This window comes from Falco rusticolus, chromosome 3 (genome assembly GCF_015220075.1).
Source record: "Falco rusticolus isolate bFalRus1 chromosome 3, bFalRus1.pri, whole genome shotgun sequence".
NCBI lineage: Eukaryota > Metazoa > Chordata > Aves > Falconiformes > Falconidae > Falco > Falco rusticolus.
In genome coordinates this window covers 118,161,105-118,178,194 of record NC_051189.1, presented here as the reverse complement: position 1 = coordinate 118,178,194, position 17,090 = coordinate 118,161,105, and the positions used below count along the sequence as shown (strand labels likewise).

The following is a 17,090-nucleotide window of genomic DNA, read 5'->3' as shown; positions in this document are numbered from 1 at the left end:
TTGCTTGTTGTTGGTATCTGAGAAGGAAAGGCAACCCCCTTTCTCCCAGCCATGCAGACAGAAGCAAGCCTGTAGCCCTGGAGATTTTGCACCATGAGTGATCTGTGAGCACAGTGGTGTGCCACAGTGTCCCAGCCTTCTGTGGCACAGCAACACCCAGAAATGCCACCAGCCTCTGCAGGAGCTGGACACTGGGGCTTTGCTGCTGTTTCAGAAAGGTTCGAGGACCACAGTTCAGTTCAGCACTTAAGCACAGGCCCCTTGCTGGCTAAGCACATGCGTAACTGCTTCACAGGACTGGTCAGAACCCAGCTTCTGGGTTCCTGGGCCTGTCTCCTGCCGCATTTACCAGATCAGCTCTGTAGAGGTTTATGTTGCATGACTGTTATATTCTTGTATCCACTCTTACTAACCTCCTTTCCCTACTCTCCTCAAGGCCATGGCAATGGGAATGATGACAGAATACTACCACTTCATCTTCACCACTCTGGTAAAGTATCTAATCTGTGCAAACACCTTTTACACTCACTGCTGAGCTGCAGTGGGGAGTGAGGAGGCAGTTCAGGAGGCAGGGAAGTGGGCTGGGTGTCCTGTCCAGGGCACGCATTGCACAGCTGCAGGACACTAAAGCAGTGGGGTGGGAAAAGACAGGGAAAGAGAGGTCTGGTAACCTAACAGGAGGTGAGAGCAGGGCTAGATTTATCTTCAGGTTAAAATCAGACCACAATGATTTGGCTGTAACACCTCCACAACGGCAGTATTGCCCGGTGCTCATTCTGAGATGTCAGTCTTTTCTTTCACTGCTTTTGGACTGGCTCGCTCCTTTGGAGCTGCTCCGGCTTTGCACAGATGTAGGTTCTAGGTTTATTTCCCTTCCCAGTCATTTTGATTTCAGTGCAGCTACCCACGCACTGAAGGATGAGCCCATGTGTGAACTGGTGAGGCTGTAGTCCCACAGACAGGATGTGATGGGGCTGAGTATCAGTAAGAACTGGGGATGTGCTCCTCTGTGTTCATCTAGGGCTCCCTTAAGAGCCAGGAGCAGCCCTGCTGTGGTCGAGAGCTCAGTACCACAGGTTTATTTTGCATGAGAAGAACTCAGCTTGAAATTAAGTCTGCTCTGGTTAAACACAGGCCGGTTCTTTGACTCCAGGAGGCATTTTGGTTTGGGTTTCTTGGCATGCCACTTCTGTTTCCATTTAGGATGCTACTGTCTAGTATACTGTTGAATTTTGTGTGATTTTGAAAATCCAATTTATCTTTTTGCCTTTAGGAAACAAACAGACTAAACCAACCCTTAAAAACTGCAAAATTTATTTTTCAAATGCAAAAGACATTTTAATTACCCCTGCTGCCATTATCTATTCCAGGCAGCTTTAAGCATTTCCCAGATAACCTCCTATTAATCAGCCCCAGCTGAGCCTAGAGTACATTTCATGTGTAGGTACAGCCTGGAGGTGGGAAAAGAAGAATTATAATAAATTAATAGATAAGCAATCACAATTAATGCCACTTTCCTGAAATAACAGTTATATCATGGGAAAGATATTTTAATCTGTCATTCCTTAAGGCAATGTTTTCCTAGCTTGCAATGCATGTGCTTCAGCTTCTACAGTACAGGACCCATGGGGTGCTAATGAATTAGTCTATTATGTTATACTGAATGTTTCTAAAAGGTCCCTAGTCAATAGTGAGCACAGTGTATCAACACTTGGCGTGAAATGCTTCAACATTTTGCTAGGCTGCAAGACTACAGTTCACTGACTTCAGCATGAGGAGGCCCATCAGCCTTTCCTACCAGAGGAGGAGGAACACTTGCGAGCCTCTGTCTAATGCATGCACAGCTTTTACATCCTGCAAAGTGTGACATCCAAGCAGTGACAACCCCTTAAACTCAACGCTTCTAGGAATTTCTGGGCAGCTTGTAGCAATGAGTCCTTGCAAATACCGAAGTTTCCCCACTGCCTGCTGTCACAGCTGCTGCAAGTTACAGATGGGCAGAAGCAGGAATCTCTTCCTGGGCTTTGAGTTGACATAAGCAAAACTTAGACACCCAGCCTGCCTGCTCTCGATGAGGTGCTAGGCCAAACCAGCCGTTTTCCACTGGTGTTGATAATCAGGTACTTGTTTAACTCCGTGTACCTGAGGGTCATGGCACAGCGCAAGTGCACTCACGACTGAACACATGACAGTTTGTTAGCCCAATGGCACTGCACATGCACGTCTCCCATTAGGGCCACGGCCACTCCTCCCAGCAACAGCTGCCCAAGCAATTCGTGCCCAGCCAGGGATCCTCAGCAATCCATGGAAGGCACGTTATCCACGAGCTGTTTTGCACAAGAGCAGATGGAGGATGCCCTTCCCGGACACCTGCTTTTACAGCTCCCTACTGTGCATGCTGGATGCAGCGCGGATCAGACCTCAGCATTGTCACCTACGACTGATGAACCAAAGCTGGGAATTCCAACTGGGGAGGTGGGAGAGCATATCTGAGAAAGGGGAAGAGCCACACAGAAATACCAAGAACAAAACTTGGTTAATGGTAGTAGGATGGAGGGGATAATTAATCTTAAGTACAGAAAATAATGAGTGAAAGGGAGTGTAGATGAGGTGGAAAATAGAACCAGATGTTTCAATTTGTGGCTGGGCAGCAGCAGAAAATCCAGAATAAACTGATATGGCAATTCCCCCTACACCTCCCCCTGTTCTGATACTCAGCTTATATTCTTAATTATCCTCTTAATTCCAGGAGATGATAAATCAGGTGCAGCTGAGATTTAAACAGGAACCAAGAAGGGACCTGATGGGAGGTTGGCTTCTATAGGAACCTGGTGAAATGAAGGGTCAGTGGAGAGCAGGAGGACAGGGAGGGCACCCAAAATACCCAGAGGATTGGAAAGGTGGCTGGGGCTGGTGGGCTGGCAGCTCTGCGATGGACCATGAGATCCGGAGCTTGGTGGATCAGATTTGTCACATAGAGTCACATTCTAAGGGGGAAATGATCTGCATTTTCTAAGGGGAAAATGATCTGCATTTACAACAGAAAATTATTGCCCTACAACAATTTCCAGAATACAATCTGAAGTGTCTGACGAAAAGTCATGAATTCTGAAAAAATAAATAAATCTATTCCAGTGGGTCAGGCACAGACCACTGTACACCCTCACAACCAGATAATAGAAGCATCTGTCTGAGGTTAAACAACTGTATTTGCCCTTACTTACTGTAAGTCATTTAAAAGTCAGCATCATGGCCTGGTTTCCACAATGCCCTTTAGTAAAACGTGGAGGTTTGTGCTTGCAATTTTTCAGGGGAAAAAAACCCCAGACAACAAAGACCCTGAACTCTGTTGTGGGTGTGATTAATGACTCCGTCCCTGGCTGCACCTGCAGATTAAAACATGGCATCCATCAGCAACATGCCTTGGGGGTGTAAAGTCAGAGGCCAGTGCTTAAGGAAAATATCAAACCCCCAAAGCTTATTAAAGCAAAATAGCTATAAGAATTCCTTGCTCTCCCACTGAGAATGAAGTCTCAGTTGATGGCAAGTGCTGATTTTGTTATGCTTTGCTTAGGGCAGTGTTTTAGGACCAGTGCTTTTCCAGCTCCCCCGTGGGCAGAACAAAGCTCGCTGCTGACAGACGCTGTGTCTGGGTGAACCCACAGCATGGCTGGGTCCTGCCGGTGTAGCCACATTATACAAAAAAGCAATGGACACATAATCTCATGCTGTATTTAAACTCGTCTTTATAATCCCTTGTGAGAGCAATTAACACCATTCCCATATTCACACACACACACACCCCCTATCGAAGAAGACAGTGGTGCTGCCTTTCTGCCTCCCCACATTTTTATTACCATTGAACACTTGCAGAAATTGTTCAGGATAAACTCTGATCAAATATGTCCCATCCAAAAAATGATTCTCATTAACGAAGCACCCTCCCAACTGCCATTCTCCACCACATTCATTCACGATCCCCCTCGTGTCAGCTGCCCTGGGTTTTGGCAGAGTAGATCAGCTGTGGTATGCTCTTGCCATGCTGTCTAACCCCAAACTACTCAGACTGGTTACTGAGCACTGAAGTTAATCCCTGAACTGAAGTTAATATTTAGACATGCAGCAGAGCCAAGAGATGCATTAAAGAAGTGTACTCGCAGAAGCCTCCAAATACCCCTCTCTCACTGTCTGCCAGGCAATGCTTGTGGGCTGGCTGCCAGCAGAGCTGAGGACTGCCTGGCTGTGGTTTTTTTAAATCTTATAAAAGGCACTCTCATTCATTTGCAGACTGTGTAGGCTGGTCGTAATGTCAAGAAATGCGTCTTAGTTCCTCTTTGATAGCCGTCTGCAAATTGGCATTCTGCATTCAGAGTTGTTCTGTCATCTGCAGCACCCTGTGGGCTTCAGCACTTACAGCAAATCCTCCATGGAAAGGCCCCAGGGAGCTTCGGGTAGAGGAACTCTGCCTCGTCCCCTCCCCCTTGCTCACAAGCCTCTTTTTGGGTGGTTACAGATAGCGATTCTGGGTTTCTCCCCATAATTCACTTGCCTCTTGTATGCAGAGCGTGGGCTCTTTGGCAGGAGTTTCCCTCTGCTGCGTGTGGGTGAACCTGCACATACGACACCCAAATTCCACTCACACCTACCAGTCCCTGCGAGCAGCGACTGATGGCAACAGACAGTACAACCCACCGAATTCGTGAGGGCATCGTCCTACCTCCCACCTTCTGCGGGCTCTGCCTTCTCACTTCACAGACACCAACCGATACAGAAAAGACAAACAAAACAAAGCTAAACAAAATGTTTAAACTGGTTTCTCTCTTTTAAGGATCTTTATGCATTAGACCTAGAACCATACCGCTACTCTGGAGTGAACCTGACCGGCTTCCGGATCCTCAACGTGGAGAACCCGCATGTGTCCTCCATCATTGACAAGTGGTCCATGGAGCGGCTGCAGTCAGCGCCCAAGGCAGAGCTGGGACTGCTCGATGGTGTGATGATGGTATGAGAAATTTAAACAAACCACGGGTGAAGTCTGGGAAGCAGCCCAGAGTGGCAGGGAAGGCAGGAATGTCGATTAAGGCCTTTATGTTATTCTTGTTGGTTCTTATACTAGTAACAGCTCACCCCAGGTATCTTCCCCAAGGCACGCACTTCCATCCTTTCATAACTGTCCCTCAAATGCAGTGAGTTTGGCTGGTGAATCCTGTGCAGCCCACTGCTGTGTTAACACGACTTTTGCAGGCCCAGCTGCCAACGGACTTGCTAATTTTCAGACACTGTGCTCTTCCCCCTCCCTTCTTGCCAGTAAAAAGCCGCCCCCAGGACCAGCAAAATTCAAAATTTCAGTTCCAGAAGGGGCTGAGCATGGTGGGGAAGCACCCTGCTGGGAACAAGAAGAGAGGGAGCTGCAATCAGCTGGGTATTGTACCCCTTGTTCAGACACAGCAGGATTTCTCCACGCTCGCCTGATGTGCAGATGCAGCGAGCGCTCGCTAACCTGGAAAGGGATGGGCTGTGTGTGCCCCAAACCCCAGAGCACCCAGGAAAGGGCATCATCTCTCTTCAGTAGCTCTCCACAAGTCCTGTTTCAGCTCAGGGCAGGACAATCGCCTTGCAAGTGCCTCTGCCCAGCCCTGGGAGCAGCACTGGGGACCAGAAACGCTCCTGTCCCACTGGACCAGCCAGGTCACCAGGTCCTGTCCCACAGGGGCTTGCAGGGCTCTGCTGCCATCGCCTCTCCACACAGACCCTGAGAGCAGCCGAGCGCCCATCTGCCAGGGGCTGGGGGTGCAGCACACAGCTGGACGGCACCAGGCAATTCGCTGAGATTGATGCAGGGAGAAAGAGCCAAAGCTATGCCCAGAGATGGGCTTCACTGCAGCTTTGATGACTCCTTTTAGGGTCTGATGGCAGCTCTGCTCTGCTGAGTTACTGCTCGGAAGGTACAGCACCTGCTCGCCCATCTGTCTTCCCTGCGAGGCTGTCTCCGACCCCCGTAATTGCTGACTGGCTCCGTCCTTCCCTCTCCCTTCAGATCTGCCAGAACCAACCCCACAAGTGGCAAAGCCTCCCAGACTTTCACCTTGAAACGGTCTCTTGTATCCCTCCTGTTCTTTTTTTTTTTTTCCTTAAAGGAGAGCCCCACCATTCTCCTCCAGCCTTCTACTTTTCTGCAGCATTGGCCACAAGGGCAGCATCATATTGCCCGCAAGGGTGCTGGGTTCCCTCCACCACCGCTGGCCCCTCTCCCATTCCCTGTTTGCTGCCTCAGAAGGGATCCTGCCTTTTATTTGTGTTTGTCTGCTGCCTGTCCCAGTGGGGCCCTGATCTCAGCTGGGGATTACAGTATGTAACTCACTTTGAAATTGCTTGGACATATTCTTACACCCCTTCTCCCCCAGCCCCAAATTTACAGAACCTGTCCCTGCTGCTGTAAATACGAGCCCATGGGATGCAAGTCAGGTGCCTGCTCTTCATGCTTGTGTGCTGAGGGAAGGGAAGGTCACAGGGATGGCTGCCAACATCGGAGGATTTTTTCCATAGCCACATCCTGTTAGATATTTGCCCAGTTGTCTGCTGTATTATTTTGTTTTACTGTGTTTCATTACGCTGCTGCTACACTCCTATCTGTTTTGTAGCTTTGTGAAGCCAGCAAATAATGTATTTTCACTAGGAGGTCTTACCATATCAGAGTGAAAAATAAATCCAGTTCTCTTGATCAGTGTTTGGAGGTGAGATAGGGCATCTCAAATTGAATCTAAAACCATCACATTACATGGAAGAAAAAAAAAAAAAAGTTCAAATCACTGAAATGCAGGAAGATGCTACAAATCTCTGAGGTCCTGATTTTGGTGACAGTTCAGGTCATTTTGGAAAATTCCATGCCTACAGACAAGCCATTTAACTTCTCTGTTCCTTATTTTCCCATGTATAAAATAGTGTGGATAATATGTTCTCATACAGGGTTTTTTACACTCAGAGAAAACAGACTAAGTAAGAAAATTCTATTACTGTCTTCTACATCCAGAAGTCGGTACTAGCCCCCTTGTTTGACAATACAGTAGTAAATAATCTAGAAATAACCAGAATAGATGTACACAAATGGCATTTTCACAATCTCTGATTTTAAGGCAGAACTATGATCTTTTAGTCTTAAGAGACACGTAACAGAAAAACTGTGAGGCTTTGTCATGTGCAGAGCTACGTGTTTTGAGGATGTTCTTTGCATGTGAGGTCAGCTTAGAGGTTTATACAAGCCTTGTATTGAAGCATACACATTTAGGGCAGTCTCTTGAGAAGCAGTGACTCTCTGGAGAACCCAGCCCTGCCCTCGGAGTGCTGTTTGCAGGGTTAGACACCCAGGAGGTGGGATGGTTGGCAGTGGACCAGGACAGAGAAACGCTTGGGTCCAGCGGGTGTTGGGCAGGGGGGAACTCAAAGGGGGTTCTTGCAGCTTCTCCTGTGACACTTTACAGATCCCTCGCTGCTTTGCTGTCCCAGTGCTTCCTTGCTCTGGAACCGCTATCAAAACAAATGCTGTTCCCCTTTAGACAGACGCTGCCCTGTTGTACGATGCGGTGCACGTGGTCTCCGTCTGCTACCAGCGCGCCCCTCAGATGACCGTGAACTCCCTGCAGTGCCACCGGCACAAAGCCTGGAGGTTCGGTGGCCGCTTCATGAATTTTATAAAAGAGGTAAAAGCATGATTTGCAACCATAATCACTTCCCACTAACACGAAACTTCCCCAACATGCAAGTACGTCCACATGTAGCAGAGAGGCTTGGCAGGTATGAAGTTATAAAAAATCCCCCCGCCTGGGCAGGTACAACTGGATGGAAGCACAGATATACACCAGGCTGCTGAATGCACCCAGAAAGGAAAAATCTTGTCTTTGCCTTCAAAATAACATCCATGCAGCCATGCCAAAACAAGCTGAAATCTCCCATGCTGTCACTGAGACTTGCCCTGGCCTCTTCTTGCGTCAAGAGCAGCTGGACCACGCTCTGAGGCCATTTCTTAGCAGAGCAATAGCCATTTGCCTTTTACAGGAACATTTGCTTGGGGTGCACAAAGGCCATTCAGTGCCACTAAATCCCAGTGGCAAAGCTGGCAGCGCTGTGCATCTCTGCCTGCGCGCTGATGAACAGTTTTGGCAGAGCGGTGGATTTAGCAAGTAGGGAGCCAGGGGAGTGAGGAGGCAGCTTCACTCCCTCTCTGTTTTCAGTCATTATGATTTCTCTCTGTTCGGCCCACGTAATTGTTTGTTTGCATCTGGCTTAAGTAGGGAAGCAGTCAAAGCACGGGTGTTTGTGAGCAGCGAGCTCACCAAGGGAGTGCAGCACGGGGAAGGTGCAGTGAGAGGTGGGCAGCCCTCCCAAAACAGCCCCCGAGCACGCACCCCTGCACTCACTCACGCCCCAGGTTTTGCTCTGTCTGTGAAAAGAAGCCCTCGCATTAAAAAAAAAAAAAATTAAGACAAAGCTGCAGGGAGGTACTGCAAACCCTACCAAATGTGTCTTTGTGATGAAAAACCCTTATTTACCCTAAAGCCTTTTAAAACTTCTATGCCTGTGGCTTTCCACATGGCAAGTTATGAAACTGACTGCAATATTGGGTACGTGATTGGGCCACATTTAAAAGGTTGGGTATAAAATCCCCTAAAGTTTTTAAACAGAAGACTAGAAGCGTGTTGTTAGTCGTTACTATGATTCGTGCTGCAGTATCGCCTGCAGACCCCCACAGCCCCCGAACACAGGCACGTAAGTGCAGTGAGAGCGTGCCCACCCCAGGTGCTGCCGAGCTGCACGGAGCACGCAGACGTAAGGCAGGAGAAAGCAAGAACGATTCCCACTGCAAGAGAGAATGAACTTTTTTCTTAATAGGCACTGAAGATGGTATCTCTCCTCTCTCTCCTTTCTCATGTTTTGTTCCCTTCTGCAGAAAGCCGCTCCAGCTGGCTGCCAAAAGAGAGTGTAAATAATTTGTTTGGTTGGCTCCTTTTGCAAATTACCCTGAGCCTCACACTCCAGTGCCTGCCTGTTGTTTCCCTTTCTGGCACCGTGTCAGCCCGTTGCAGGGATAAGCTTCCTCCCCGTTGCAATCAGAACACACAGTAATTGCTCTCTCTAAACTCCTGTAAGGACAAAGCAGCACACAGAGGGATGCCTCACCGCAGGCACCTGCTCCCTTGGCCCTGGGCTCCCCACAGACACCAGTACCACTCGCTTTGTGCGTGCACAGGCCATGGCCCCCACGGTACTGGACTGCCACAGTTGCCACTCCCGGGGTGAAGCCCTGCTAGTTCCCACTAGCCGAGGTGCAAAAGGGCCAGGACAGTGGCCCTGCCAGCCCCAGGGAGGCCACCCTCACCCCATGTGCTGTCAGGGCTCCCCAAGAAGCAGAGGGACTGAGCCAAGGGCAGGAGGCGAGGGGACATGCTCCTCAGCAGCCACCGCCTGCCCAGAAGCCAGGACAATGGGCACTTGGCATTTGCCTGCAGAGACAGGGCTGACGCCAGTGGGATCAGAGCTCATGGGGGCCACGCCGCCACCGTGCCCCCCCAGCCCAGCCCCGGGAGCTGTGCAGCCCGTGGGTGCAGGAGGCGCAGGGCTCAGCACACAGCTGTGTTTGCTCCAGCTGGGTACGTTAAACGCTCCGTGTCTTCCCTGGCTCCCAGGGGGCTCCGCAGGCTGTGCGTCCCACGGGCAAACCACCTGCCTGCCAAAGTGAGCAAACTGAGCACAGCCTTCCCCAAAACACAAGGGTGCTGAGGCTGGGAGAAGGCTGTCATTACTCCTCAGGAATTAATGAGGAAGAGCCAGAGGAGTGTATTTACTGGGAAACACGCCAGTCATTCCCCCTGAGAATACGTTATGCCACCTTCATCACACTGGGGTATTTCAAGCTCCCCCACCCATAAAGGAAACACATTTGTCAGAGAGGAGCGCGCGCTGAAGCGCTCAGGGGAAAGAGCCCGAGCCTCAGCTCTGCGCTGCGGAGCTGTGATTGCAAAGCAGTAAACCATGCCAGCAGCCTGGCACTCCTACGGGAGCATCCTCCTTGGGACAGGTACTTACAGCACATCCTAGCACTGTCCCCAGGCACAGCAGGCACCGTGTACCATGCTGTCCCTTAGCTCCTGCTCTGCTAACACAGCTAACACCTGATCTTTGAGGTGCTCTCGCCTCCTAAATCAGAAAGATTAGTTCTGGTGGTGCTGCAAAGTGCACAGGGGAAAAGAAACAGAATCACAGAATAATTTTGGTTGACCTGAATCTAGACATCTTTACCCCAGGCCCCTGCTGGGAGCAGGCGTAGCTCCCAAGTCAGACCAGGCTGTGCAGGGCCTCATCCAGACAAGCATGGAAAATCCCCAGGAGTGGGGCTTCCCCACAGTGGGCACCTACCCCATGCTTGTACTGCCAAGAACGGGATGAGGGTTGCAGACACAGCGTGGGCCCACCAGATTCCCAGGCCTGTTCCAAAACAACAGAGCCTGCTAGCCTGCTAGCATGGACAGGCTCTTGGCCTCTTCTGCTCCACTTTCCATCTGAAAGGAGAGAGAGAAGAGTTCAGAACATTTTAGCTTCCACACACCTTGGAAGCATCAGCAGGTTTGTGCAAAAAGGGATTATTTATGAACTTGACTGGAGCTGTCCCAAGCCCAAGCTCCCTGCAGCCCGGCATTTATCAGTACTACAAGGATAAATGCAGCACACAAGGATGCCATGATAAATGCAAGCAGATTTCTACTGAGTCATCACGTCCTGGAACAGCTGGTGAACGCAAAAGGTGCAAACAAAAGCTGTAGCAAGGACTGCAAGAGAGTTAAGAGAAACTCCAGCTCTGTCTGCAGTCTGAACAGCAACAGAGGTGATTATTAATTAATCATACTCTTTGGGGAGAAAGAACCAGTATAAGGACTAATAAAAAGAACATGCAGTGGAGGGCAAAGGATTATTTATGATACCAAGTAACAGCTCTGCTACTTTTTCTCCCTTCCACAGGCCCAATGGGAAGGATTAACAGGACGGATTGTCTTTAATAAAACCAGTGGTTTACGGACAGATTTTGATTTGGATATCATCAGCCTCAAAGAAGATGGTCTCGAAAAGGTAGGCAGGGTTTGTCTTATCCACATATAGTCTAACTCTGATACTCAGGCAACAGAGAAAATGGTTGCTGGTTGTACTGTTTCCAGGTGTTCTGGGTTTTATATAGAAGGATATTTATTTTGTGGGATTTCTCAGATCCTTTTCCATGCTTCAACCATGACTCACTAGCCCTGAAGCAACTTGCTTAGGATTATGGCTACTAGCTGAAGTGCTTGTGGCACTTTCCTGGGATAGTGGAAGCAGAAGAAACTTTCTGAGCAGCCATTAACCCCTCCCTGTCCAGGCCAAAGGTGGAAGGAATAAAGCCTGTCCCACCCCACCCATCTTGCTGGGCTTGCTTACAAAGCCCTGATTTTTCCCTGAGGAGGCAACAGCTCTTGAAAGCATCATTTGGGTGTGATTTCCCACAATGGAAACCGCCTAAGGCTTGGCAATGGCACCCGCTTATTACAGCCTAGATTTTGCGGGATGTGGTGTGCATTTTTGTGTTATCTAAGGGACAATATGAAAAAAAGCGAATCACGTTTTTGCCTGGCTGGCTGGAGGGGTCTTGTTTGGTGGCCGTGTTTGCCCGGCCACCCAGAGGCAACAGGGCACAAAGACTGTAGCCTCAGATCCTCTTAATTAGTGCAAATCTCCTCTGGGCACAGAAATATGATGCTGATGTGCAAATCTGATTCTCAGGTGTTCGCGGGGATTTCATTTCCTTTTCTTCAATTACTTTAAAAAAAAAAAAAAAAAAAAGCAAAAAGGCAAAGCATTAAAGCTCCTAGAACACGGGTTTCAATGTGAGATCATTTAAGACAAAAGAGAGCAGCGAAGTGAAGAAAGCCCAGCACAGCGGCCAGCTGATCCCAGCAGTGAGCAGTGCCCAGGGGCTGTGCTCTCATCAGGCTCCAAATAACACATGTGAGGCCACCGAGGGCTCCCGGAGCCTGACCCCTTTTGTGAGCTCGTCTGAGTCCCCGTTCTGCTAAAGGTGTCTTGCAGATTTACAGGAGACAGTTGGCTACCGGGCAGCAAATCCCTTTCTGGAGCAGAGTCTGCTTTCCAACACACACAAGGTGCTGACTGGCAGCCAGGGCTGAGTGCTGAGTCCTGTAACCTTTGGACATGGGGACAGGTTATGCTACTGCGGGAAATCCAGCCGGGAGCAGAGAGAGGGAGTTTTCAATTAACCATGCAGCAAGCAGCCCAACATGCACAGATGACTTTTCCAGGAATTAATCACACCGTGCAGGTAGGCAGTCCCCGGAGGCTGGAGGCAGCAGTTTGATCAACCCTTTGGTTCGGAGGGGACGGATCCTGTGCAGTGAAGCTCCCTGGGACCAAACAGCTTGACTTCCCCATCCCCCTTTTTTTACAGTTTGTTTTTCCTTTTCTTTGAAATAAACTGTTGCCACACTTTCACACCACAGCAGTAGTTCCTTGCTTCACATAAAAAATCTCAAGGTCACCACAGCACTCTCCTAGTGGGTATTTTTTGGTGTCAAATATGGAATAAAGAAAACATTTCAAATAAACCAAATGACCTTCAGTCTCAGCTGTGATCAACCAAGCTTGTGCAGGAAGGAGGCAGGAGAGGACCAGGGGAAGATGCTGCCCTCTCACAAGAACTGAGCAGGAGACAATCTTTGTAACCTGACTTCTTTTTTAACAAAATATTTTGTTTACAGAGTCTAAAATAAAAAACCCAAAACGTCTTTTTTGGAATACAGTGGCACTGATGGACTGCCAGAGAGCTGTGTTGGTAGAATAATAGAAAAATGTGTGAGTATTTGGATACCACATGAATCTAAATGTTTAACTACAACCGCAATATCTATCTGTCAAACTAATACTCCTCAGGTGTACTGGAGAATAGCTGGCACCAGCTGTATTTATTGCTGTGGTGTGTCACATAAAGCCCATAGGAAGCCGCCAAACCTTGATGCATACGCTGTACAGCCGTTCAACTTTTGTCTCCAACAATTCAGAGATTTCACAGTTCCCACTATTATTTTTTTGAAAGCTTCTTGTCAGCTCCAGAGGGGTTTTAAAGTATCGATGTCAAATCTCTGTTGAAGCTAAGTTTATGTCAATAGTTAATCTGAAATAACAAAATGCCAAACTACAAACAAATCCCGTATGGGATTGTGCATTATGTATAATAGCTTATGTTTGTTGAGCTTTAGGATTGAACTCCTGATCCTTATACCTCCTGGATGTTCCAGGGATTACAGGAGTATTAACCAGACCTAATTACATGTAGTTTGACTATCTGACTTGCACAGTTCTCTTAATGTACTTTTTTTCCTTTTTTAATATTTTAAACTGATTAATTCAGTCTTAAGTGCCATGTATTTAATTTTCTTAAAGAAAACTCAGCAAGTCATAGTTCACCGAGTCTGCAGTGCTGCTAGCATGGGCTTTATAGACTTGCTTCTCTTTTCCCATGCACAACAATAATCTTTTGACATTGCAGCGGTTGTGTGATCGAAGGAAGATATGGGGGATTGCTTAGGTTTTACCTGAAATATTTAGAGCCTTTCACAAAGTTCATGGAAACTCTTCTAGAATTTATGACATTTTTTTGCCAGGCAGCTTTGCTCATTACAAAGTCTCTTTTTGGAGATGCGGTAAAACCAAGTTCTCCCCTTAGACTGCTGAAGAGGTTGAAGCTTCTTAAAAATAGCAATAAATAAAACATTGAAAGTTCCTGGCTCCCCAGTGGGTTTGAGCTGTCTGCCTTTGGTTTCTTTCTGAGTCCCATCTCGCAGTTTGACCCTACAGATGGATCATTCTGTTCCCATTTCCACGTGGAATTTTGTTTTTTCTCACTGTCAGGCTGGCTATATGGCCACCCTGCTCTGTTTGCTGGCAGCAGTCCATGTTCCTCCAGTTTTCCTGGCATTTTATCTCACTGTCACAGTCCTTTAGCCAGTCCTGCCTTCAAAGTTTGTTCTAAAGCCTCCCCTGCACCGCAGAGATCAGGTTAACAGGCTTAGAGTTGCCCAGATGACTTCTCTTAAATAGAGATATGTTTTGCTATTTCTGGATCAATGGACTTCCTTAACACCTAATAATTTATTAAAATTGACAGCTTGAGAAAAACAGAGCACCTCAAATTGATGAGGAACATAGCCATGCATACCTGTGTCCATGCCTGAGCAAGTCTGCTGCCATTCCCTCCTCCAGGTTTGCTGCCAGGACTGCGACCACCATTGCAATGGACTTCCCTGGAGGGATGCCCAGGGCCCTTCCAAGGGGATGTGTTAGAAATGTCTGTCTAGTTTGCCACAGCACAGAGGATAGGAATGGTCCCTACCAGGGATTTGCAGAGCTGGTCAAGTCATTTTTAATTCTCCCCAGCAAGGCAAATTTGTGGGGAAATAAAAGAGAAGAAAAATGACCTCATATTGGTCGGGTTTTTTCTTTTTTTTCTGCTTTATAGTTGCTCACATTTGATTCTTCAGTGCAGTTTGACTGTTTATGCTACACAACACCTTTGCAAATTGTTCATCCAGCCCCTAAATTCCAGTCATCATGGTCGCCTTTCATGCACCTGCGTCAGAGGGCAGCAGTACGGGTTATTTATTATACATGTGCAGCCACAGTGACCTGCAGCTGAAGAGTTAATGCGAATCTTCCGTTTAGGTGATACAAGATGATAATTTGAGCTCTGCTTCTCTTTAATGCAGACAAAAGCAGCAAGCTCCATCTCCCAGGCCAGTAGGATGCTGAGAGCAGGAAAGGAATGTAAACCACGTGTTCATGCGTTCATTTGCTTCCTTCATTTTAGGTTGGAGCGTGGAGCCCTTCTGATGGTTTGAACATCACAGAAATTTCCAAAGGACGAGGGCCTAATGTCACAGACTCGCTGAGCAACAGATCTCTAATTGTCACGACGGTCCTGGTAGGAGATTGCAAGCCTGTCTTTTTCCTCCATGCACAAATCTCAGAGATATATGATATTGCTGAAAATTTACAGTATCCCAGTACAGATCAGTTAGTCCCTCTGGAAAGCTGAGCAAGGGCACAGAGAGCCCCCACGTGCAGGCTGGGCTCAGCAGGGCACCGCAATGCCCACGCACCTGCACCAAGGTGACCCGCAGCATCCTCCGATGCCACCACTCCCGAGCAGGCTGCCAGCCAGCACGTGGCAGGCAGTGAGGCTGGCACAGGCCAGCTGGAACCGCCGGTGATCCCCATGCCCAGGAGGCTGCTACTCATCCTGGCTGAGCTCCTCTGCTTCAGCCGCCTGGCTGGGTCCCCGGTCCCCCTCACTCCCTGCATGCTGAAGAGTGCAGGTTTGCACGTGCTGAGCTCCAGGGAAGCTCCAAGTCACCCATTTATCACCAGCGCCTGGGCAGGCAGCAGCGCGGCAGCGGGCACTGTCAGATGGCCAGCACTGCCCACCTCAGATAGGAGCGTTCTTGTTACAGAAGAAAATACTAACAACAACCAGAGACCCTGGCTTAGCTGTGACAATCGTGTTTCTTTCCCGCTCTTAAGTACGTATTTGATAAACTAGCTAAGAGTAATGCCGTTATCCAGCAAACCACGGCTGCTTAACAGGTCTCCTCCGCTTCCAACTGTCGTGCTGCATTTTGTTATCACATTCACTATTGGATTTGACAGCAGGCATGAGATCAGAATGAATTTTTATTTACTATCTAATGGATGATGACTAGTGGCATTGGTTTCTATATAGCTGTATTACACAACGCAGGCTCATGGCATGTCACCAGGAAGCAAAAAAAATGTGAACCCTTGGACAGCCTGGTCAAAATTGGGCCTGATTATGGTTCTGCCTATAGAAATTTTCTGGCCCTTTTATGTTCCGTATTTTCGGGGACCATAAAGTTACAGATGGTAAAGAGCCAGCTGGGGATGCATTCCCCAGTTCAGAGCAGTGTGATCCCTCATGATGCCCTTGCCTTCTGAAAAGGACATGACCGGCTAAGAGTAGGGTTCTGTATCATAGAAGGAATAGGACCAAGAAAATGCTCAGGGGAGAACAGAAAAAAGAACCACTTGGTCCAGGGCAGAAGAAAGGCTGAAACCAAAGGGCTAGTATCCATCAGCAAGAGGTTAGCAGAACAGAAGCAGGCAGAATGTGAGCCAAATACAGACGCTGCTGCAGCTTTCATTGCAAATTATCCACTCCTTCTAACAAACTTCCCATTCACCACATAGTATTTGTTCCAAGGAGAAGTTTTCTTTAAGGTCCCTCTCTCCAAGAGTCAGCTACAGGCTTAGCTCATTGGCTATGCTCCGTAACACACCACTTTCATGTCCCAACATGCAGGGCAGACTTGAAAAGTTCCTTTCCAGTCCAAAAGTTTTCTACCATACCAGTCCCAAGAGAGTGCAGTGGGTCGTGGATACCGGGCAGTCTGCACGGGGCGCTGTTCCTGTGCCATGTGCAGTAGCAGAACCGGCAGCAGCAGCAAAGGTTCCCCACTGGCTGTAGTTACTGAAATGAATCATCACATCAGGAGCTACTGGAGAAGCAGTAGCAGAATGATGGATCAAAAGGCACTTTAACAATTGAACATGCATCAGAATGTAAAACTGCTTCTGTTGAGACCCTTGCAGCAGTGTGACTGCACTCAGGCATGATACACAAACAGTTTTGATTTGGTTTGGGCTGGGGTTTTTTCTTATACATTTAAGCATTCTTGGTGTGTTCAGAAAGCAGAAGTTAGGTACTGTTTTTCTAACAGGCTGAATGGAAAGACCTGCCATGCCAGGTTTAATTCATTGTAGCAAGGTAACCTAAAGTGCTGCCAGTACCTGTACATGGGAGATGCAAATTTTTAGGGCAACATGAATAACACATCACACCAAGTCACTCGGAGGCTCAGTGTTGGCTCTAAGGGAATTGTTCAACCCATGCAGCTGGAGAAAACTCACTAGAAGTTATATAATGACTCCTCTTCCCCCAACCCTCTGTAATTAGAACTGTGTGCAGCACATCAGGGAAAATT

At 48.1% G+C, this 17,090-nt stretch overlaps 1 protein-coding gene across 1 annotated transcript in view; it reads left to right on the top strand.

Annotated features, from left to right (window-relative positions):
- GRIK3 (glutamate ionotropic receptor kainate type subunit 3) overlaps positions 1-17,090 on the top strand; it is a 119,643-nt gene that overhangs the window by 72,242 nt on the left and 30,311 nt on the right. Inside the window, exons 5-9 of the mRNA XM_037381768.1 lie at positions 437-490; positions 4,829-5,002; positions 7,554-7,697; positions 11,011-11,118; positions 14,900-15,013. Coding sequence (XP_037237665.1) covers positions 437-490; positions 4,829-5,002; positions 7,554-7,697; positions 11,011-11,118; positions 14,900-15,013 — 594 coding nt within the window. The remainder of the gene's footprint in view (positions 1-436; positions 491-4,828; positions 5,003-7,553; positions 7,698-11,010; positions 11,119-14,899; positions 15,014-17,090) is intronic.